The sequence below is a fragment of the Schistosoma haematobium genome, chromosome ZW, assembly GCF_000699445.3.
Source record: "Schistosoma haematobium chromosome ZW, whole genome shotgun sequence".
Lineage (NCBI taxonomy): Eukaryota > Metazoa > Platyhelminthes > Trematoda > Strigeidida > Schistosomatidae > Schistosoma > Schistosoma haematobium.
This window is the reverse complement of record NC_067195.1, coordinates 74,529,026-74,553,786: the sequence shown is the minus strand read 5'-3', so window position 1 is coordinate 74,553,786 and position 24,761 is coordinate 74,529,026. Positions and strand designations below refer to the sequence as shown.

Genomic DNA, 24,761 nt, shown 5'->3' with positions numbered 1-24,761 from the left:
TAAGGTTCCTTGAAGCTTGCTGCAAACTGACCAAACATTGAACATCATAGGATTATCTTCAGCACTTAAGCACTGTTGAGTGAACTTTACAAGTACAGTATTCCTAAAGAAAACAACACTTTATCTACAAGAGAAAGACAGTGATATTTCTACCAGCAGACATAACTTTGAAGTTTGGGATATCGGTTCGAACAACATTTTGTTGACTACATTTGTTTGGTGAAAATTGAAAAGTGAAAATCCTTGAGCTTGAGGAGTAAAGATACAACTATGTGCGCTACTTCGTCCTTTTTGCGTAAGATATCATCATCTCACAAATAGCTCCTGAGAAAATGTATAGGAGTTATTAGCAAGTAATTTGTAAATCCTACACATGCTGTACGCAAAATAGATTCGAGTATGAACTATTCACAGTTAAAAACCAAAATCGCTCTCGAGGACCTGTAACACCTATTATTGTCTCATCAAAATTGGTGATATGCATGAACTCAGGAAGACCAACGTATGTTTTATTATGTCCTGTGTTATAGTTGCTTATAGGAGCTAAAGTTTTATCTGTCGAGGGATGATGGTAACGCATTTGATGTTTGCGAACTTATAAAGTTCTTACTCGAATGCGTATGTGGTTCTTATTTGTGATCAAATTTATTATTTCAGAAACCTTCTACAGAAAAGTTATCTCTTGGGAGGTTTATAATCGATTACTTTGTCAGGCGTTTGCACAACATAAGTTTGACAGAACTAACTTTTCTGGTCATTAATGGTCTGTATACTACTTGTTGCTAAGTTTCTTGTGTAGATATTTATATGTTATTCACTTTAGCGGGATTTGAGGATACCAAAACAGAAGGTGATACCTAATTTATTTTACTTATATAGATTTTCAGGTCTGGTTGCTGAGCAGCTTCAAATAGTTTGCTTGTTCGGTGTGATTGAATACATCATGTCAAACAAGTTGACTTATGACCCTTCATTTATCTGCTCCTCAATCAGTCATTTCATCATTGACCGGCTTAAAAGATATTCCGTCACTGTTTTATTGCAAAGCATCTCTCTAGCTAAGGTGTGGTGTTCATTTATATTTCTGAATGTTCTAAGCAAGGTTAGTATATTTAATTTATTAACGAAATATGGCTTTTTGGCTTCTGGGCTTCCTCCACACCCCAATATATTGTTTAACGTTTATCTTTATTTGTTCAAACGGGAAGCAGTGTTTCCTCTGGAGCTGTATGTTTATTACTAGTAGGTATAAAAGTGACAATTGACTCCTTTGCTACTCTGCTTAACTTCACCTCATTGCACTAGTTTTAGAGTGAAAACTTGGATCGACACATTCTTATTAGAGTCTTCGTCGATTATGTCCGACTGAATAACAAAATTGTTATGAGCATTAAGCGAGTTATAATTGATTGGAAACCATAAGTTTCTTCGGATTGGATTTAGAATTATTGCTCTGCTAAGATTTTTCCACTTTATATGGCCCATAACGTGTTTCGCTCTTTTTATTGGTAAGTGGTGTATATTACTTCGACTTCTTTTCTTGTATCTAGGGTTGCGATGATTGTTTGACTAAATGCGCAAAGGCAATTTGTAGATCCGTTTATCTACACGCTGGATCATCTAATGGGAATGTGGAAAAGTCAGTTCAGGAGTTTTTTCTACATATTCTTGGCATAATCTTGACATTGAACAAGAAAGATTCCGAATTTTTACCGGTTTTTAAAGCATTTGTAAACGATATTATCCCATGTTATTCTGTCAACGTAACAAGGCACTACAAGTTACCTAAAAATTCAATTCATTGCTTACTTTCCGTTGTAAAGTGCTTAGGACTTGTTGAGGTAAAATATTGTATTGTTTTTAAATCTATTATTTCGTGTGTCTGCATAAAATCACTAGTTTTTCTAATAAGGATTTAGTTGTCTTCAATATCTGGAGCATTTATCTTTAAAGTGATAGCTGTGAGAAATATATCTACTTGGACACATCAATACAGTATCTTAAGCACATATCGGTTGTTTTGTATCAACACAAATAGAGAAAAGCGGGTGGTAAATGTTGTATTCAGACTTCTAGATAGTCTATAAACAACATATTGCCTCTGATATGCAATTGCTGATATTTTTCTAATGTAGCTCAGGAATTACTTAAAATCAGCCCCTTCGTGTATTTTCCTCCAATCACAGTCGACTTTATCCACAGATAAAGTTTAGTGAAACTACTGAAAGTGTTTATTCGTTCAGCTTTCAGTCATACCAATAACAATAATGTTGCCTGTAAAACATCCTTTTGCGTAAGTCATTTGCAATGTTGATATATACGCCAGTTAGTAAAACTCTGAATAATTAAGTCTGCATTCTTATGTTTTGTTCCGTTTGTAAAAGAAATTTATCACGTTTAAGCACGTTGAAAACATATGTCTGTGAATGAAATTACCAGCCTTCTACTCGTATGCTCTGAAATTGACGGATTTCTTAGGAAAAGAAGTATAAGTAAAGGCAGAGGAATCATGACACGATCGTCACAAACAAAGGTATTCAAAAGGAGTTATTAGTTACTTCCTATTTTTGATAAGAGTACAAGACGGAAAGCGTTGAAAACGTGAATATAATCTACCTTCTATTTTGTTTTAATTTGTATTAAAAGCTAACTGGATTTCAGGTGCATGTCAACTACAGTCAAAATGATTTATCAGTAGTTAGAAGACTTGGTTATCAACTGGTGGGCCTCGGACCCAAATACCTCTTCATCCCACTTATTTTGAGTAGTCCAGTAGTATTATTAAACCTAGGGGAAAGCGTATGTAAATCAATTATATCTACGTTTATTAAGTGTACTCAAATGGCCACTTTCATTAGAGGCAGTTAGTATCTATCTATAATTGTTATTTTTGACTGTTTTGATCGTATGGTTGTTTTGGTTTGAAAAATTGGTTATTCTTCGTCACAATGCATTTGTTGTTATTGATATACTTTCACTTCGACTAATTGTTCGAAAAATATGGATTTCATTAGACTGAGCCATAAGTTATGAAGGCTCACTTATTGTTGAGTGCTTACTAATGCAGCTAGGTCGTTGCTGGAAAATCATACATGTTCTTTGCATTTTAATATAAAACTACACGTCTGAGGAAAGGTCGTAGTAACTTCCCATCAACTTGTTTTAATGTTTTTGTTTTAATCGAAGGTTTTTAATTACGATTCATTTCTTATGTGGAGTCTTTTATTGGGTATTGAATACAATTGCACATCTAATGTGGCTTGTGATATTATAAAGTCTATTTTCGAACAAAGGTTAGTTTAATAAGATAATCTGTCTTAATTTGAAAACCTTTAATAAAATGTTTTAGGCTGAACTATGTTCATTATGGTTTTGAACGAATACCTGTATGAAAGTCATTTTAGGTTCGTGTTTTGTATTTATAACTATTCGCATGTAAAGTGCACTAGCCAAATACTTATGTATTGAATCACTAGCCAAAAATACTTTGTAAATGCTGGCTACATTATTTGAGCACTCGAATAAAAGTAGTTAGTTTTGAACCGGTCATTCATTGAGTAAGAATTGAGTTTCTCCGAATAACAGTACATCCAGTAATACTGTGGCTTGTGATTCTAGATAGCTTTCTCAAAACTAAGTAGTTTATAGTAGGTGTTCAAAACTGAGTAGGTATGCCCTTTAATTTTTGACTTAATAATCAAGTGAAGGTTTATATATATACCTCCATTTTGAGGTATGTTTTTGTGATGACTAATTTTACCGTTTGACTGTTCAGACCAAAGTAATTAAATCGGTGTTGGAGCCAGTACGTTAGTGGCTGAAAGTTAAATTTCTTGACTAATGAACTACAAAAAAATTCATTGGTATGAACACGATCTCAAATAGAATGGGTATTGTTAATTTATTGTTTCTATTCAGCTTCGTTCTTATTCCTAACCATTAGAATCAAATCGCTGTCTTACATTCTTGAGGCGTGTAACTTTCGTTTTTCCCGGATATTTTTTTCTCCGAAACAAGTAGATTTAAATACACAGTTAAATTTTTTTTAGTCATCCAGTAAGTGTACGAAATGACTTTTGTTTAAATTTCGTATGTTACCATCTACTAATATGCTTAAGCGTTCAGCGACTGCGATGACGAATAAACTCTCTAGTTGGTTCAACACTGTAAGTTTTAAACCTAGCATAGTTAGATAAGTAAAACTTGATCACTGTATGTTGCCTCTATGCATTAACAATTCTTCCTGCAATCTTAATCAATATATTTTAAATCCAGTTTTCTATTTCCATGATTGTCATCATATTTATACTGTTAACCGTTCAAGCCACTGTTTAAAATATGTAGTTTTCAGAACTGTTTTCCGTGTTTACTGATTTATTTGTTTTATCTTTTAAAATTGAATAGTGTAACCATCAAGCGAAATTCCCCACAAGTATATGATTTTAACCTACTTAAACCTGTAATTCAATGGATGTTAACTGGAACGGTAGATTGTCCCATGTCAAAGATATCATGTAGTTGTAATTTTCTCTTTACTACGAAATCGTTTCAGGTATCAATGTTTATGATTTGTATAACCTTTTATGAATACATAATGCATCAATTGAACTGTATCTTTATTGTACATACTTATATAGTTTCATTCATCGATATATACGTTCAATTGTATGGCTGTAGTTATATATATATATTTGAAAAGGCTTGATTCATAAATTATTTTGATTGGTCCTTTATCACCAAGGCTTTGAAATTGTGCAGTATATAATGCAGGCAAAACAAATGATCACAGATAAAAACATATTAAAGTGCAACATTGTTATTGAAATGCATATTTTAATAGTCATCAATCCGTCTATCACTGAGTTGTCTTTGATAATTAATATACGAAAACAAATTCTTAAAGAATGTGGTTTATCTACAGCGTCATGCTGGATATCACATAGGATGTATCATTTAGAAACTGATATTTTCTTGGTAGGAAGAGTAAAACTTTATATTTTGTAGGAATTTTTAACATAGTATCGAAGGATTTGAAATTATAAATGTATTGTGAAGATAGTGGTGGTGAAATTGTTTTAATGATAGTTTATGGGCAACTTTCAGATTCTCGAAAAACTTGCAAATTTATTCACATAGAGAGTAGATTTATAATGAAACAACTCCATTTTTTATGGAGGGCTAAGAATTCTATAATTTAGTGAATCTGTATACTGGATTATATCAATGAATGTAAAAGATAGTTTAGTTATTATCTTGAAGAAAAAGATTAGATTTAGTGTAAGTTTATGCTTTTATAAAGGCTGAAGTCTTGTTTCAGTACACCTGGATTTTTAGTCTGAATTACAAACACTTCCAAGAAGACGAAGTGCAAAGTGATACTGGATAAAATTTGGTCGAAGTTCATCTTTAACAAAAAAATCACTCAAAATAAAAGTACAGTATTCTAGTAGCTGTCGGACACATCTTTTGTGTAATAAAATACATGTATCGTTGTTGTTAAGATTACACAGCAGAAACTAGCGTCACTTAGGTATCTGAATTGTGACCTGCTCTTAAAAAGACGAATTGTAGGAATATCTGACGCTAGGGTCTATTGCCAAACAAAACTTGAAATAGCTTCCTACTACTTATAGCGAAGTATGAGTATTATCATAAATCCATTCACATTTAGGATTATTAGGTTTTCAATTTGTTTTTGAGCACCTTGAGGGGATTTTGTTGATCTCAATACTGATTCAATGTTGAATATGAGTAAGCTTGTGAGCAAAAAAAGAGTAAATTAACTTCATATCATCATTATGCAGAGAAGGTTTACCCACACTGTTGATTACAGTATCATTTGTATAGGTTATAGAAAACACTAAGACAACCTGAATTAAACCAATCGTGACCGGATAAACATCCGTTGGAGAGGAGTTTATTTCAACTATTTCGTGTCAATGACAGGAAGAAATTCAGGCACATAAGCAAGGGATCTCTGGTCCCTTATGATGTGCGTCATGAAAGATCTAGATTTAATGTGAACATGTGAATTGGTAACAAGTTTTTCATCAATCAAATAATCTTATATTTCGTCATATATAATTTATTTCACCATTCCGGGGGTAACTATTGTTATATTTATAGACGTGTAATTGTGCAAGCTAGTTTTGTCTCCACATTTGAACCGAGTTATTTTATATGCGGTTACAAAAAATGCATGCTTCCAGCAAAGGTATAAGTAGTTGTAACATGAGTAATAGAATATGAAATCTGACATGTTTGAAGCAGATGGATGTAACTCTGTCTACTCCGTGACTTTCTGAAACCGTAAGGGAGTTTGTAACTTCGGTAATTGGAAGCAAGCGTAAAAACAGATTGGATGAAGTTGCTATCGATGTGTGTACCTTCTTAAGTCTTCGATCCGTAGTTTTTTATGTAACTTTGTGGATATTCCTAAACTGTTTGAGACTCTATATCGTCAATTACATTGTGCAGCGCATAATAATAATTTGTAATAAGTGATAGTTACCACTCATAATTAATTAATTGTTTCTTTGTGTTTTTCATTGCATTTGTTTCGCAGAATACAAGCTGGGATAACTTTATTCATAGTTGTTTAAATAGTCAGTTCACATTATTACCTAGTTCAGATGCATTGGAAAGTATTTTGGTTGTATCGGATTTGGAAGCTTTACAGTTATCTAAGAATGATCTTCTAATTGATCAACTGCTTGAACATCTTTCTTTGACTTTTCTCAACTCAAAAGATGATCAATATTCTGATATAAATGAACGGAAATTGCTTGTTTGGTTACGATTATATAGTCTGAAAGATTATTCCGACCTACCATTGTCAGTGAAACAGCTGGTTAGTTCTATGCGCATTCTTCATACTTACTACATTATATTAGCTAAGTATTTTAATATAGTGTATCGGTCATATTTCACTGACGTGAAGTAGTTATCCCATCGACTCTACTGTTTTGAACTGTTAGACCAGAGAATTTATTAATGCCAGTACAGTTCCTTTATAAAGTTCATCAGGAGGAAATATCCTTCTGGGATGCGGATACATGGGAAATACAAACTGTTTGCACACATACACCAAAAACATTTAAGCTCATCTTAACTGGCTGTTTTAACTTCAAGTCAACATTGGAATACCTGCTAAGTTTCAACCATAATTATGTATAGTTTTAGTTAGTTATACGTACTAACTACATGCAATATTTCTATGTTTTATTATCATTAGTTACAAAAAGTATTTAAATTATTTTATAATTTAATTCTTATTGTTTCGCAGGTACCTACTATTTTAACACACAGTGCTTCACATCATAATGATTGTGTACGTATATTAGCATTGAATGGAATTCATAAGTTTTTATGCAAATATTTACATTTGAAAAGTAAAGCAAATCATAATAATAATAACAATAATAATAATGGTGAAGAATCGACGAATTTTATACTGTCCAACATTTCTACTACTCAAATTTTTATGGATATATTTTTAACTTGTTGTAATACATTTAACAATTGTTCAAATCCATCATATCGTAATCAATTTCAAAAACTTTTCTCCAGTTTAACAGAATGTATACGAATGATATGTAAATCTATTCGCTTCAATAATAGCATAGAAATATCGAATAATGATAATCTTATCAATAGTAGTAATCAACGTATTATTTGTTTATCAGATACTGAGATGCGTTTGCAAGTGTTTGATAATTTGTTTGATTTGAACAGGATAAAAGATGAGAGTGTTTTAAGTATGCAGGAAAATGATGTATTATATTTAGGTAAGTTACTTTTGAAGTGTCTATTTATTTTATTGTATGTAGACTACTTACTTATTTACGCCTGTTACTCCTTATGGAGGAGCATAGGCCACTCACTAGCACTCTCCATCCAACCCTGTCTTGGGCAGTCTTTTCCAGCTCTTTCCTATTGTTTTTCATCATTTTCATATCTGCTTCTATTTTCCGACGTAATGTGTTCTTTGGCTTTCCTCTTTTCCGCTTCCCTTTAGGATTCCAAGTTAGGGCTTGCCTCGTGATGCAGTTTGATGATTTCCTCAATGTATGTCCTATCCATTTATATCATCTTTTTCTGATTTCCTCTTCAACTAGAAGCTGGTTTGTTCTCTCCCACAGAAGGCTGCTGCTGATGGTATCCGGCCAATGGATGTTGAGTCTCTTGCGTAGACAGCTATTTGTAAATACTTGTACCTTTTTGATGATAGTTGTAGTAGTTCTCCAAGTTTCAGCTCCGTACAGTAGAACTGTCTTGACGTCCGCCTGTAGCTCTTCTAGAGTCACTACCGGTCCCAATCCCGGGTAAAGGAGAAGAGTTGGGTATGGGGTTAGCGACCCCATTTCGTAGAAGACTAACTCGCTAAAAAACGCTAACCAGAAAACATAATTCAAACCATTTTATGTAGGTATATTATGTTATTCTTGACTGGTTTAGCGATAGCGATGGTAAATAGTTATTGTTAGAAAGAATAAATACATTTCAATGAAGAGAATTTTTTATTCGGTGATATCATTTTCTGGAGCTATACAATCGTATTTTTAAGTAATTTTTTTCATCTGGTGGTCTTGTATAAGTTTGTTCTATTTCACTGAACTCGAGGCAATAAAGGATAAAAGACAAATTATATGTTGGAAGATTTCTTATTGTTTCTGCTCTAGACTTATTTTGTACAGTAGAGCGTATAAGGAACATGATAGACGTAGAACCATTGTGTTTAAATCTACTAGTTATCAGAATAAATTTCAGTAAACTATCAAGTTAATAGCGTTAAGAATGGAAAAAGAAGGGTACTGTATGGGAGTTATTGGCAAGGAAGAATGAAATTAAAACTCGAATAAATACGATATAAAACGTAAGAATAACACATCACTGTAATAATGTTTGGAGTCCACTAAATACACATACTCACCAGAATTTGTGTCGGTATCTGTTTGAACAAGAAGCGAAGTAATTAATTGCATTAACTACTTCACTTAACTAGTTCCATCTGCCCAGATTAGATGGCAGTTTTTAAAATCTAGGTATCTATGTAAAATTTCCGTTTAGTTGATCAGTTAAAATAAATGGGCATATTGTTAACCTTGGAACCAGTTATTTTGTTGATGGTTGGCGAATAAAGTGAAGATAATTGTTTATCAATTAATTTTTCTCATGATAAAATTAAATTAATCTTTGTAGAGTGAATCCTGTATTGGTTTATATTCCAAATGATCAATATCTTTTGGCTTATTTGCATCCTGTGTTGATTACCTCGATATTTATCATTAAGTCACAAACAGTTTTTGAAGCAGAGATAGATAGTGGCTAACAACGAAATCCAGGTCGTGCATTCTGTCCTGTTTGGGACTCATCGGCTGGATGTAGCTGTCTCATCCCATAGTTGGTGTTCGTTCTGGGATTCGAGTCCAGGACCACATGCTTAAAAGAGGCTGATGAACTACAGTCCTAAACATAAATGGAAAGATCAAAACAACGGATAGATATGAATTAAAATTCACCCGATTACACAAATCAGTGACTGTTTGGACTTAGTATCTCGTTAATTGATAATATGTAAGGCATAATGTGAAGTGAAGTGTGAAGTGAACATCAACTCTGGGATCCAGCCCCCAAACGCCCTGGTATGGCCGAGAGCGGGGTGGGTTCGCCCTTCCTCTCGAAATACTCTCACACGGCCGCGCGTATACAGCCTCTGCCAGGGAAGTCCTACTCACTGCCTTCTCGTGGCGGGGGTGTTGTTTACGAAAATGAGAGGACGAAAAGCGAATGTCCGGCGCTTTAACCGGATTCCAAACCAATGGTGCACATGGGCACCAGTATCCTGCGGGAACAAATGGCGTATGAACCAATCGTTGGTCACCGGCTACCATGGGACTGCATCTCCTTACGATGCTCCACTGCCTTGTGGGTTAGACCTTTAGGTCAAAGGCTCGGGGAGTGGCCCCTAAGATAACCACCTGCTTCGGTCTGGGCACCCGGGCAGTAACGCAGCCCACACGCAATTAATGAACTGAAATTGTGTGGCGCATATATGTTTGGCGCACTCCTGTACCAATATATATGTGTTCAAATAAATATAATAAAACTGGGATCCAGCTGACGAGTTTTAAATATGACAAAGCGCTCTACCTGGATTCCACCGTTAGCCAACATCCATCATGGCCCATGAAAAGAGAATAGTTATCAACCAAATAAATAAATTCCGTTTCTTTTAATTCCATCATAGAAACTAACATCACTTAGTCTCATTTCAATTTTTTTTATTTCTCTAGTTAAACTAATAAGTTTTATCAGTTCAATGTGTCACATCACTACTATTCATACTCGAACAGGTAGCAAAAATACTACTGACATAAAAGTAACTACAAGTATACACACTTACTTTTGGCCAGGGATGAGTTATCAACGCGCGAAACTTTTGGTAGATATTGTTGAAACTGCATTAGGTGTTCTCAATTTAACACCGAATGGTCCATGGAATAAAAAATCCAGTAAATGGAGATCAGAATTTGGTAAAGGTAAATCATCCGAGAAATAGATGTCTGATGTACATTTTGCGTCGTTTATATGTTCATGTGCATTTATAACTATAGTAATGTTAATTAAATGCTCTGACTATTAATTTCTCTATCCAAAGAAGTGATTTTTAGTTATTTACTACATGTCTTTCTGAGTAGAACCTCTGAAGTATGTTATATACTGAAGGTGGTTAGTGTATAGCTCTTTACAGTTATTTAATAAGAAGTGTATCTACAACAACAGTAGTATATCATAATGCAATCGACGACGTTTCTTATCAACAACTTTACCACATTTAAAGCATTTAACATTATGAAATACGGATGATTTCCGTGAATGGAATCCATCACCTGATTAAAATTTGCCAAATTTGGAATTCTTTGACAGATTGTTTCCGATGTATTCACGAGGATGAGAATCATTATTACTTAAACCCAAATCTGAGCGATTTTGGAAATGTACTTCATTGTGACAAATGCGCGAAGTATCAGAAATTTTCACCGACTAAAAATTAATTTCATTCATCGTTTCGTAATTAATACAGGCTGCTTTAATATCTTGAAGTGAGATTTTAGTTTTTCGGATTAACTCCCTTTCCGAGTTCGGAATGCTGATTCCAATAATCAAACAATCATTAAATTGAATTTGCATCTGGTCTCAGAAATCGCATTTCACGGCCTTTTTTTGTAGTTAAAGTAAGGAATATCTGACTTCTCATCCATTCCCCCACACCATTTCATGGAATTTAGATCTCTCTTCATTCAAAATTGACCCAGTGCACATGATTGAGCAATAATTGCTTGTGAGTAGTATAAATGGGCCGAAATCTTACAATCTTCACTATCCTTTCTAGTTATGAATAAGATTTGAAATCGTTCCGTATATTTTTCAATAAGTGCTGTTTTAAAATAAACTACGCGGTGGTTACTTGTGATGCATCCATAATAACTGATAGTTTAACAGATAATGATATATAGTATGTGTGCTACTTATTTTGACAGATAAAAGTAGTATATAATTTTGTACTAAATAATGAATTGATTTTCTCCACCTGAGTGTGTATATAACCGATTTTGAGTTGCAACATTGGCTAGGTGATTACTGCACATACTGAGAATAGTCTGCCAATGCCCTTCATTTTTCACTTGTCGTTTGGGAAATGTAGGATAAGGCTATTGACAACTTTATCATGGTTACTGATTTTGTTGTTCTTTACACTTTCAGTGATTCGTGTGTTCATGGGTTGTTTCACACCAAACAAGTGCAAGTAACAAATTTGTACATTTTTCACAAGACAATGATTTCTTTTGTTTATGAGTTAGGGACAAATATTTAAATTGCATTTATTCATTGAGATTGAGTTTCAAGAGAGTTGAAAATAAAAACTTTAAATAATTTTTTAGGTGGAAATACTTAAAATAGTTATACAGGTGGTATAAAATCTAGTACATGGTATAATCAATCGGCTAAGGGTTGGTTATTAACTCAAGGACAAGCAATCAAATGATATTTATAGAAATGTCAGTTGTCTTTTTGTTTTAGTTATGCTTCAAGCAAGTTATCAAGGTCAGAGTAACTATTATCAAAGTACCCTATGCCAATATCTCTTTTTATACAGTGGATTACTGAGTGAATTATTTTCATATGATCATGTGCTCACTAGTGACTGGCTTCGAGAGTTGATTCTCGAAGTTCTAGTGAAAAGTCGTGGCCAGTGGAGTTCAACCATGCCTGGTGTGAGACAGTTACCCGCCGAAGATAACAGAAGATGATCGCACGATATCGTGGGTTGATTGAATTTAGATGCTGGCTCAGTGGTCTAGAGCTCAGGCGTTCACACACGAGACCGACGTTCCTGTGTTGGAGTCCAGCGTCAGGGATCGTGGATATACACTGCTGAGAAGTCCGTTCAGTGCTTCCAGGTTTACAATAGTGGTCTAACATTAATCGGCTCGTGATCTTAATTAAAATATGATTTTTTTTGTTTATGTTAAACGTGTTGTAAAGCGAACTATCAGATTTGTAGATGAGGATAAAGTGTGTAGTGTTTTTATTCACTGGTTTATTGTTTGTAACCTGTAAATAGCAAATAATAATCACTCAATAAGTCAACATCAATTTGTTCTTGGTAAATATATTTTTGTAGTTTATTTTAAGTAATAATTGTGAATATTATAAATGATATCAATATGTCTTTTTTGTTTTCTCCCTCCGCAAAATCAATTTGAAACTAGACTCATTATGCAATATAAGGACAATAATCGATAACATTTCTGTACGATTTCATTGGGACTACAAATCGACTAATTTATTACGATATTTATTGAATGGACTTCTTTATGTAAGCTCAGATGTAAGTTATAATTACGTGGAAAAATAAAACGTTTCATCAACGTTATTTTTATTTGTGTTTGTTGACCAGGTTTGTGACCAGATGTGCTCTCACATTTAAATGTTTTCTTCAATGAATTATGTGTGGATTGTGGTATTTTTATTTATTATAAAGGATATATATTCAGTGATTACTGTTGGGGTGATTCAAAGTATTCCTTTAAAAAAGTACATAGGGGCCGATAAAATACTGTGAAACATTTTTATCTAATCGTCATTGAATAGAAGCTTCTCAGAAACATCTAGAAATAGTATGGTTCTATAAACTACCAGAAGCCCAAGGCCGTTTTAAATAATACAAATACCCTCTATCTTCTATACATAAACTAACCTTTGATACCACCTTTCGGATACAATTACAAATGATACAAAATCAGAACTGATCTATTTTTGAATGCTATTGTTTTCTAAAGAAACAAGCTTTGTAACTTTGTATCTTTCAGTAAGGAAATTTCTTAATAACTGGTCGATCGTTTCATGTACATTGTCGCCTGTAAATACTGGTTGAATTTTTGTTAGCTCTATTTTGACAGTAGTATCGTTTATTTTTTTCATTGCAAGTTTGTTGATAACTGTGGTTATGTACTTGGATTTCATAGCAAACTAAGTAATCTATTTCAACATCTGCGTATAGCTTTTTGTTCTAACTAATTGATATTTATACTGCTTTAGTCAAATCTAGGCTTGCCTGGGTAAATCTGTATAATTGCTAGGAAATTATGAAAGGGATCAATCTTATTCAACGCAAACTCTATACCTTATCGTTATTTCTTTTTAATCTTTTTAGTTACAGTCACAAATTTTATCGATTATTTATGATCATTGGATTGAAAATAAAGGTGCATTGAAGGAAGCGATTTATCCCACTATGGTTGATTTAGCCTGTGCATGGTGCGATACTCCATGGTGTTCAGTTTATACATCTGGAGCGAATATTTTAACATTCTGTTCCATCAAGTTCGTTACATTTAAATTTGTTGTTAGACTTTAACTACTGAATACTTTGTTAGTATGTTATCTTTACTCACAACTGCACATTATTTTTTGATTCAATTAACTCATAGGGATTTAGTTGTTGTCATGTTGATCTTTGTATAGTTCATTTGTTGACCCGTAAAAGCCATAAAGTTTATCCGTAATCACGATTCCTACAGAATTTAACTCTTCTGTCTATTTTAAATTAAAAATCACTAAGCTTTTTACCCTGCAACATTTACGCGTGTTCTACGTAGTTCTGTTTATTAAGCTGTATATTATTCCTTACATCATTTCATTTCAGTGAATTATGGGATTCTGCCTACTTTGGTGCAGACATGCGTACGTGGTTTTTAAATAAATTAAAAAGATTTTCTGAATTAACGTGGATAACCAATAACAGTCTTAGTAATGTTGATTTAGCCATGTTTAGTAGTAAATTACTTCAAGTTGTTCAGTTTCAATCCTGTCTAGGTAAGCAAAAAAATGTGAAATTTTGTATTTTGATAACTTTTTTTGATGGGTATACTATAAACTACACCATAGACTATACCTTAAATTAGCGTCAAATGTATGGTTTATTTGTTAATGCTTAGACGTTATTTCACAGAGTAGGTGATATGTTTCACACTTAATAAATTAAAGATTGAAAACTAACTATACTATTCATAAAACAATATTAAAGTTTAATGGGAAACAGTAGTTGAACAGTTCTCAACATATACACGCAATAAAAAGAAGTATAGTCGTTTATCAGGGGGCTTTGACTATTTCTACGAAAGTTGACATTCATGCACACTTAGTCTCTATATGTAGTTTGTAACTTTGGAATATATCGGCCTGTGTAACATATATAAGGAGATATTTTATCTAATTTAATTTATAAGCAAAGATGCTTTTAAATCAAGGCAGTATCGAGGTAATACACACAGTATGCACATATGTCCTAAACATTAATGGGAAGATTCAAGTAAAAACAACACCAAGTGAATTAAACTTCACCTCATTGGACAAGCACGTGGCTATCAGGATTCAGTAGCTCAGTGGATAACGCGATGGCGTTTGAAGTGGACGGTACTGGGTTCGAGTCCCAGAGTGAACATCAGTTGTGAGATGCAAGTACATCCAGCTGATGAGTCCCGAATAGGATGAAACGCGCATCCTATTTTCCACTGCTAGCCACTATCCATCTTTGCTTATTCAAAAGTTCTATTCATTTCTGACAACAATTGTTATCTAGTAAATCAGATTTTGCTGTCAAAAAAGCTTGCTGTGAATGAGAGTGATGTTGAGTTTTGTTTTATCTTAATGTCCTTTGTTAGTTAACTAACAAAGGAATTTCATATTGTTATTATTGGTTTTTCGAATTTCCTGTCTTTTTCAATGATTTGTTTATCAGTAAAGACTTTAGATTTTCGAAAGTTAAGATAAAGAGGCTTGCTATCTTCAACATCTGTGTATTACTGTGTTTCTTTTTAACTGTTTGTATAGTATAAGATAATGGGCTTATCAAATTGGATAAGATTAGTTTCTCTTTTTTTTGTTGGTTATATGCATTTACTGAACGAAAGGAGTAAAAATTCTCATCATCTTAAGATGATTGGATTAGGCCTACAGTACCTTTTAGCTATGAATGACTGAGATTTGTCTAATACAAACAGGATCGAATGTAAAATTGGCAATATGTCAGCTGATATATAACAACACTTTAACGTTAATAATCCACAGGTGAATATGACATAGGGAAGACAAGACATTCAGAATAGCTTTATATTCCGAACAAAAGTCATATCGGAATTAAAACGGAATAACTTTATTTAAATTGCAATATGCAGTAAGTTGGGGCACAACAAAATATCAACATCAAAGTAATAATGACCAAGCAGATTATATTGAAGCTCTTTGCGGACATCTGAAGTACAACAATATTATTGCGGTTATACTCACCTGCTAAAACCATCGTTTATTGGCAAAACAATAGTTAACTTGTGTTCTTCCTAGCAATGGGTTAAATGTTCTGTCTTTGTGAGAACTCATTTGAAAAAATTTAAAGTCTACTTCGCTGTTTGTATAAGTAATAGTTGACTTGCTCCGGGGTGTTTCCAAACTTCTAACCAGAATTCGTAAGTAGTAAATTTTGGAGACGTTGAGAGTGAAACAGTCGTTACAAATAGCATTGGATGATTTACGCGTGATTGAGTCAATTTTAAATCGTTCTATTAAACATTGACCCAGTTGTTTTAATGGTTAAGGGTTCACCTCTAGAAATAAAACTCTTCGGTTCCGTCCCTATTAGAGTCATGTATGCTCACTGCTGAGGAACTGTATACTTGGATGTTACGGCTGTCCAGTGCTTTCTGGTTTTTAGTATTTTCCCAAGTGAGGTCGATCTAAGATGAATAAAACTTACAGTTTAAACTAATCTCTACAAAACTACGTCAACAAAAACAGGTTCAGCAGATTCTTTTTTCCACAACGAGTTGTTTTATTCCTTTTAATCGATAATATTCTGAAATTGTTATTTTATTTATAGAATACATATAATCAAATGCTTTATCTTTGTTAATGTTTGATGTACGCTTCATTATATTGTTTTATTCCAAGTAGCAGTTTTTTAATAAACATTTAATTAATAAGTATATTTACTAAACAAAACATTTACATTTTGAAATTTTATGTGTATTAAATGAAAAATATTGATTATAAAGATAGATGCATGTACCTTCATGGACCGTAACATTTTGTACACTTCTTTGAATTGAAGTCGTTTATATCAATTTTGATTGCTTTTAGTAAAAGTTAGTAATTTCTAACTGTTGATATTCCAGACTGATTAGTCTCTGTTGCCGTATGTGCATCCTCAGCGAATTACCTCGATATGGCGTTCAGTCACATTTTAGTGTGTGCTGCTGACGTCGACAGATAAGTAGTATGTATCTGTTGTGACGTGTGACTGCAGATTAGAGCGCAGCGTCGTATTATCGATCGGATCAATGACACGCAAACACGCAAGGACGACCTAGAGTCCCGATTGGCCCTGCTTTCCTGTCTAGCCCAGCCAGTTGAGTCCAGAACGCAAGTCTCAGCCTCTGAGATATGAATCATTATATTTCAGACATACTCTGTTTATATACCAACCAAACAGACCACATCGTACCATAAAATAGAAAACAACATTTGTACAATATTTGACAAGTGAAATAAACATTGACCAATAGGAAATGTCCATTTAAAGTTCAAGGACACCATTAGACTTAAGAGGATAATTATTGGTATATTTTTCTGAATATCCCAACAGTATCATCAATCGAAAGTGAAATGTTTGGCGGTAGAAGGTTAAGAAGATCAAAGAAAAGCGAACGAGAACAGAGAGTGATTGATGTGGAAATGAAAGAGCAGTCAAGTCTGAAACACCTGACTGACATTTTGCAAATGAAAAAAATTACTGTGCGGTTCTCAGATTTTACTATGAGATTCTGTAATTTTATGTTCAAATACATTCGGTTGTACTCATTGGTGTTCTCGTTCACTACAACATGTTATGGTTTAATTAGTGAATGGCTAACAATAAAATTCAAGTCATTTGCTTTGTCGTACTTAGGACTCGTTAACTGGATTTACCTAACTCTCAGTTTTGATATTCTCAGTAGCTCAGTAGAAAATACTTTGAGCGTTCAAAATGAAAAGTGCTGGATTCGCGTGTCAATATGAAAATCAATACTGGGCTTCAGGAATGTCCAGCTGACGTGTCCCAGATAGGATGAAACATACGTCATAAATCTTACTGTTAGCTATATACTAAATATTGTATGGTTTATTTACTTTTGTTCATGTTTTCTTATCTTAAATGCTTATTTCTATTTCGGATTGAATTTTTCACCTTTCTTCTCATTCACTGTCGAATAAGGTTTATCGTATAAATTTTATATCTACTGTATGATAATTATTCATATCTTACCGAAAGAATTTGTTTTTCTTCAAAAAAGATACTGAATAAATGTCTAAAAACCACTTTTACATTTCTTCCCCTACGGTTATTTTATTCTACAGGATTCCTCTTGACTATTGATCAAATTTTAACTAACTGTCTAAGTAAACTGGTGAAAAATTCAAAGAATATTAAATGGAATCAATTCATTGATCCAATGCTTTATGAATTCATTTGTTGTAAAGAATTACCTAGTTTATGTTTGGAATTATGCAATCTATGCCTTTTTTCGATGGGTTGTCAAATTTGTCAATTTAATCAAGAAAACAATAGTTTTGTAATGGATTTTTCAAAAGGTAATTTCAATAACGCGTTAACTAATAAAAATATAGTTATTTAGATCTTTATTTAAAAAAAAGAACGGTTTGAATTATTCTGTTGATATAAACATTACATCTGTTGAGTGAATTCGTGTCTCTCTGGACTCAGTAACTTAGTAGTGGATAGTCTGTGAACATCAACACTGGGATCTAGGTACATCTAGCTAATAAGTCCCAAATAAGACGTAGCATGAGTTTTGGATTCCCTCTCATACCCATAATCCACCTATTCTATAACATGTAGTAAACCTTGCCATGTTTTTTTCACTTTAATTTTAGTTGATAATTGTATGAATGTTTCATCATGTAAATCTAGTTCTTTCTCTAACATGTTTAAATAGGAGGAATGGTTAACCTTGAACACTTTTGAGCATGATTCTGTGTTTTTTCATTACGATAGAGATTGAAAGACACAAACTACTGATTCCATGTTCACCTCCCTATGTTTGGAATTAATAGTGATTAGCATTTCAGGCGAATGATTTACACTAATGTGAATTTGTCATAATGTACATGTATTTGATTGTTGATTTATTTGTAATTTATACTTTTGATGATTCAATTCATCCCAATTTTCTTATTAAAAATTCTGTTTAATGCATCTTAGATACCAAAGTACAAGTTTGTGGATAAGCCTTTGACCTACATATTTTCAATGAAGGATTATTATCTTATGTAGTCAGTTAAATAGCACTTCTTATAATACTATCACATGTTGAGATTAGTATATAGGTTGTTTATTTCGTAGTCAATGTTATGAATTGAGGTTAGTTAATCAATCAAGGCTTCCTGATTTTCAGTGGTCATTTGATTAAAATCATGATGTTAACTACAAAATTCAAAAACCTATATACCCCCCTCATAGTAATTAATAATCATATGTTCACTAATAACTAATTTCTAGAGGTAATCTCCGAGTTCTAGTGAGCTGTGATCGGTGGATTTTAATTATACTGAGTGTTAGGCAGTTACCTATCAAATACATTGGGAGATGGTTGCGCGACATTACTAATTGATTGGAGTTAAAAGTATAAACAATTGGTTACCGAATCAGTGGTTTAGTGGTTGTGTGTTAGACCCCTTGTTGTGGGGCCGTGGATGAGTCACAGATTAGGAAGAGAAAGTTGCATATTTGTTTGCTAATTCATGTACATTTTCATTTTGCGAACTGTGTGACTTATTATGTTCAGTTAAAGTAATTTGTTGTCTCGTTGTGTTTAATCAGATCAAAATTGATTAATCTTTCTAATTATTGGTTCTAGTTATTCTAGAATGGGTCTAACCGATGCATTTGTGCTGAAAGTTATCTATCACGCTGTAGATGATTCTACACATGCTTCTCTCTCACTGGTTATCTAATCATTTAGTTAAATTAAAATTTATACTTCAGCAACACTAGTATTTCATATACGACATAAATTCTAAAGGAACACAGTTAGTGGTGAATGACTTTTGAAGCATTATTCATCTATGAGAAATAATCCATTTGATAGGTTACAGTATAAATATGTTATTCTCTGTTCTTTTGATATGTAGATAAGACCATGTTATTTGTTATCTGCTTAAATTTTGTCTTCCAAATTATGCACCTTTTTAATACCTCTGAAATATTGTTCTCGGCTTATATAAAGTTTGATTTCATAGAGTTTATTGAGCTGAATAATTTCACCGACATATATCGAATTTAAGCTGTAAATCTTCGGCTTCGAATTCCTAGTGATAAATTATGGAGATTTATATATACAGAATTAGATAATGCATTTATCTTCCACATAGCTATTTATTTTCAAATGTGCTGTTGGAAGAGTCCCAAAATATCCTTCGTCAAAGAACTTAGTGGCTCAGAAACGCCTGGAAAAGTTTTATTCAATTAGCGTTCAATATAATCTTCGCACAAATATCTAGAAAACGAAAAACCACGTACCAACAAACCTTGTCATATACTTCCGGTGTTTGTTTTAGTCATAACTTAAACGTATGACGCCTGCATGTCTAAAAGTCATATAATTGAAAAAAAAGCTATAGGTATTTTAAGATTACAGTTAGCTAACTAGCATAACACTTGATCCATCAACATATGTGTGTACTGTGTATTTCTACATTTTTGTATTTTTGAAGGTGCCTGTTCATTTCGAGAATTGGGTAAAGCGATTTTGAAGACTGTTATGTTGGCTAGACGAAATCAATCATTATCAATTGGGTAAGATTTTTTATTTGTAAATTGTAATTCATGTCAAATATGGAGTGTTGAACCTCAATCGCTTAATGCTATTTAACGTCTTTGATTGTTAACCTTATATGACATGATAAAATTTGATAATTGTAGTCAACTGGTTGTCTTGTAACTCAGATATATCTCAGACACGATAATTATTCCACACACATATAGTATATTGAGATTCAGATGGGCTTGTTTTGGGATATCCTCATTATTTTATTTATAAGTTCCATTCCTCTGATTGATTTTGATTTGTTTTTATCAACTGGTATTGGAATTTGTTTTATTACCATGTAAGTATTTTGAATGATCAGATGAAATTATATCCGTTATATCTTCAAAAAACAAAACACGTTCTTGTTTTCTATTGGTGCCTATATGATTGGGATGTTATTTCGGGAGCAGAAGTATTGTCCAGTCTGATTATCGATTAATCCTATTTATGCCTGTAGGATCACTGTACTATTTTTCCCATGTCCCTGTGACCAATGAATAGAGACAAAGACCTTAGCACCTGTTGGTCTTCGAGTTACTTTCAACCTGGTTTCCAATCAGAAGACGAATCCAGCAAGCAGTTAAGATCTCTACTGTCTAACTGTTCATTTGAATATATCTTTAGTAGCCCTAAACCTGACTCCATTTAGATGATATGAATGATTGTTATTAAAATATACATGTCGCCAATCCACTTATATTATCATCGACTCGGATCGTGTTAGTTAATAGCGGGATTAAATAAGTCAAATACGGGAATGGATTTTTGAATACGTATATCTCGTACAATCGTTAATCGGAAAGCGAAGCAAACATAATGGAGAGGATGAGTGAGGTAACTTGCTTTTATAGTCGGACAAAAATAAGTTACAGACACATAATGAATAAGGTAATTAATCAGCATACATACGTTCATATAAAAAGCATTCAGGATTAATAAGCGAATAAGTGACAATCAATACAATCAAAGTTATTTAACTAATGTTTGTGGTAGGAAGAGATAGTAAAAGACTGAAGTCAATACCTGATCTTTGGATTCGATTAAGAAAAATCATAGTTATTATTATTATTATTATTACTCAGTTTAGTACTCCACGCTTTCTCCTCTCTCTACTTTTCTGTATCTTTTAATGTCTATTGCATTATAGTAATGAAACAGTCGGTCAATCATCACAGTGTCATCTCATACAAACCTCACATACACATACTACAGATAATTCAACAATTGTAAATAATGTAGATAGTTCTGATATGGATTCATTAAATTCTATTGAATTATTACCGGAATATCAACATATTCTCTCTTGGTCATGGAATACCTTGAAAGTAAGTTTATAAAAACATATGTCTATATAAATATGTGCTATTGTAAATATATTGATGATATTTTTAGTATTGATATGTCCTATGCTCATGTTTAATCTATATTTTGGCTAGAATTTTGCATCTAGCAATGATCCTTATGGTAGTGAACGAGAACTCAGTGGGGAAAACCAATTTATTGCTTAATCGAATATTACAGAATGCCTTTGTGAATTATGAAAATGATACATTTAATACATCATTTGTACAGTTTCCTTCAGTTATCCTTTACGTTTTTCATGTTTCTTTCAATTATGTTGTTTTTACAATTGCTCTCTGTTTCCCTTCCTGTTCTCTTCAATTCAATCTTCTGTTGACAGGCATTGTATTTCCAATTGCTGTTACATGCTACTTATATTTGTCAGCATAAGTAGCATGCATCACAGTAGTATATACATTTTGTACCCTGATTTCATTGATAGTCTACTAGCTAAATGCTCACGTTCCATCTCAGAATTAGATAGTAGACAAGAAATTATAAACCAAATACGTTGTTTTAGGGTGTCAGTTATACTTCTAGTCAAGGTTTCAACCTAGATATCTTTGTATGAATCAGAAAGACAAATATATTTATACCAATGATTTTTATTTCTAATTATACGATTGTGCTTGATAACACCAATAAACATTGTACAGAATAATGAAACTGAAAATCGAGTTCAATAATTAACATATTGTTATTCAGATATTATTTGATTTATATTTTCCATAGTATTAAAATATAATACTTTAGATTAAAAAAAAATAAACTAGTATAAATTTTTTGTAAGCAACGATGGATAGTGGCTAGCAGTGGAATCCAGAACGCGCGTTTCGTTCTATTTGGGACTCGTCAGATGGATGTTCTTGCATCTCACAACTGATGTTCACCCTGGGACTCGAACCCAGTACCGTCCACTTCAAACGCCACCGCGTTATCCACTGAGCTACTGAATCCTGATAGCCACGTGCTTGTCCAATGGCGTGAATATAAGGCTTGTGAATTAAGGCAATATCGAGGCATACGCACAGTATGCACATATGCCAATAAGAGACTGATCAATTGGAGTCTTAAACCTCAATGGGAAGATAAAGCCAAACGATACCAAGTGAATTAGTATAAAACTTCACACAAATGTGCATTTTGATTTATTTGGTTACATTTTTTTAAAAAATTTATCAGTAGCACACTAAAAGAAAGAATAATCTATAAGGAGAAAAATATGTTTTACACACATATTTGATTATAAACAAAATTGACAGTTATAAATAATATTTATTTTTGAAGGACAGTTGTTTAAATTGACTAAAAGATATTCAATATAGATAATGAATGTACTAATAAGAATCATATTTAAATCATATTATTTAACATGAAATAAAAAATTATCAACTATACAAATTCCATTTGTATAGTTGATTAGTTGTTGTTCAAAAGTGAATAGATCGACAGTTGTTGAATGATTTTCCATTTCATTCTATATTGATTAATTCAGTTGTTATCTGATTATCCTTCATTTAATGATTGAATATTTCTTTTATAAATAAAATTTTCTATTTCGTAAAATCTGCTCCTAAATGCCCTGGTACGGCCGAGGGTGGGGAGAGTCAGCTCGCCCTCTCGAAATGCTCACACATAGCCACGCGTATATAGCCACTACCAGGGAAGTCCTACTCACTGCCTTCTCATGACATTACTGTTGTTTACGAAATTGAGAGGACGAAAAGCGAATGTCCGGCGCCTTAACCAGGTTGGTGGATATGGAGGATCCACCTAGATTAGTTGGAAAATCCTGATTGCAAACCAATGGTGTACATGGGCTCCAGTATCCTGAAGGAACAAATAGTGTATGGACCAATTGTTGGTCACTGGCTACCATGGGACTGCATCTCCTGACATTGCTCCACTGTCTTGTGAGTCAGACCCATAGGTTGAAGGCTCTGGGCATGACCCCCTAAGGAGATCACCTGTTTCGGTCTTGGCACCCTAGCAGTATCACAGCCCAAACACAAATCAAGTGACTTATGTGGCGCATATGTATTTGGTGCTCCCTTGTACCAATATTTGTGTGTTCAAATAAATAAATAAATAAATTTCGTAAAATCTATATTCAGCTTGGTAAATTTCCTGTAAGAATTCAAAGATAAGTATGGTGAAGAAAATGATCTTTTTGTTTTGTTATATTATTCACTTCAATGTCCCATTAAATAACTGTCTTGTCATAACACTTTTCATTTGTATAGGTACACTGAGATTGGTTGTTTCTAATAAGAGAAGTGATTTATACAATGAGTGATTTAAAAATGACTAAGACTGGTATTTAAAACTATGGATTGTATATTTGGATATGTATTTTCGATACTAAGTACGATACTATTGCCGTACAGGTTTGAACCTGCTGATCGAACATCGCGACAACCAACATATACGGATCCACACTATCTTGAGTCTTTGTCAATCACCAACCTGTAGAGGTTAAGGAAATAAATAACACTTGAACGTTTATTACTCCGTTTGATGATAATGGTGACCTAATTAAATATGTTGGTATTCATGGAGGCGATTAAGGTTTTTATAGGAATCATCCCTTTTTAACCAGTTTCTGTCAAGAGATGACTTTCCAATTAAAAACTTAATAATTATGTTTCACTACTGTAGTACTGCTGAGTAAATGAAGGTTTAGTTTCTTTTTCATCTGCGAAAAATATCACATAATGGAATCTTTCCTATTTTTTTAACTTTCTTAAATATCGAAAAAATTAAACATTAGTTCTGTTCCAGCATTATTGCCAATTGGTTTGCTATTCAGTGTAAATTAGCTGTTGAGAATGTAATGGTGGATGTAGAACGAAAATTGCTTGCCTCCAAAATTGGCTATCAATTATTGCATCAATTGTTACAATGTCGTCATAAGGTAGGTTGTTTATATTTCCCCTAACATTAAAAAAAAACTTGTTGCAGTACAGATATGCATGAATTTCGTGTTTCTTT

The 24,761-nt window shown here is 33.1% G+C and overlaps 1 protein-coding gene across 2 annotated transcripts in view; it reads left to right on the top strand.

The window, feature by feature from the left end:
* Positions 1 to 252: 252 nt before the first annotated feature.
* Positions 253 to 24,761, top strand: part of MS3_00004372 (uncharacterized protein) — a gene marked incomplete at its 3' end in the record, with an annotated part of 45,712 nt that continues 21,203 nt past the window's right edge. Inside the window, exons 1-19 of one of the 2 annotated variants that reach the window (XM_051212288.1) lie at positions 253 to 353; positions 392 to 502; positions 541 to 618; positions 658 to 763; positions 800 to 850; positions 888 to 1,508; positions 1,551 to 1,841; positions 3,187 to 3,293; positions 4,405 to 4,552; positions 6,566 to 6,850; positions 7,286 to 7,787; positions 10,296 to 10,541; positions 12,777 to 12,895; positions 13,721 to 13,890; positions 14,213 to 14,382; positions 17,959 to 18,192; positions 20,335 to 20,416; positions 21,577 to 21,754; positions 24,541 to 24,684. In XM_051212288.1, the coding sequence (XP_051072459.1) occupies positions 3,211 to 3,293; positions 4,405 to 4,552; positions 6,566 to 6,850; positions 7,286 to 7,787; positions 10,296 to 10,541; positions 12,777 to 12,895; positions 13,721 to 13,890; positions 14,213 to 14,382; positions 17,959 to 18,192; positions 20,335 to 20,416; positions 21,577 to 21,754; positions 24,541 to 24,684 (2,361 nt within the window). In that variant the 5' untranslated portion in view covers positions 253 to 353; positions 392 to 502; positions 541 to 618; ... (3 more) ...; positions 1,551 to 1,841; positions 3,187 to 3,210. The remainder of the gene's footprint in view (positions 354 to 391; positions 503 to 540; positions 619 to 657; positions 764 to 799; positions 851 to 887; positions 1,509 to 1,550; positions 1,842 to 3,186; positions 3,294 to 4,404; positions 4,553 to 6,565; positions 6,851 to 7,285; positions 7,788 to 10,295; positions 10,542 to 12,776; positions 12,896 to 13,720; positions 13,891 to 14,212; positions 14,383 to 17,958; positions 18,193 to 20,334; positions 20,417 to 21,576; positions 21,755 to 24,540; positions 24,685 to 24,761) is intronic. The other variant, XM_035733230.2, reaches the window with a different exon arrangement.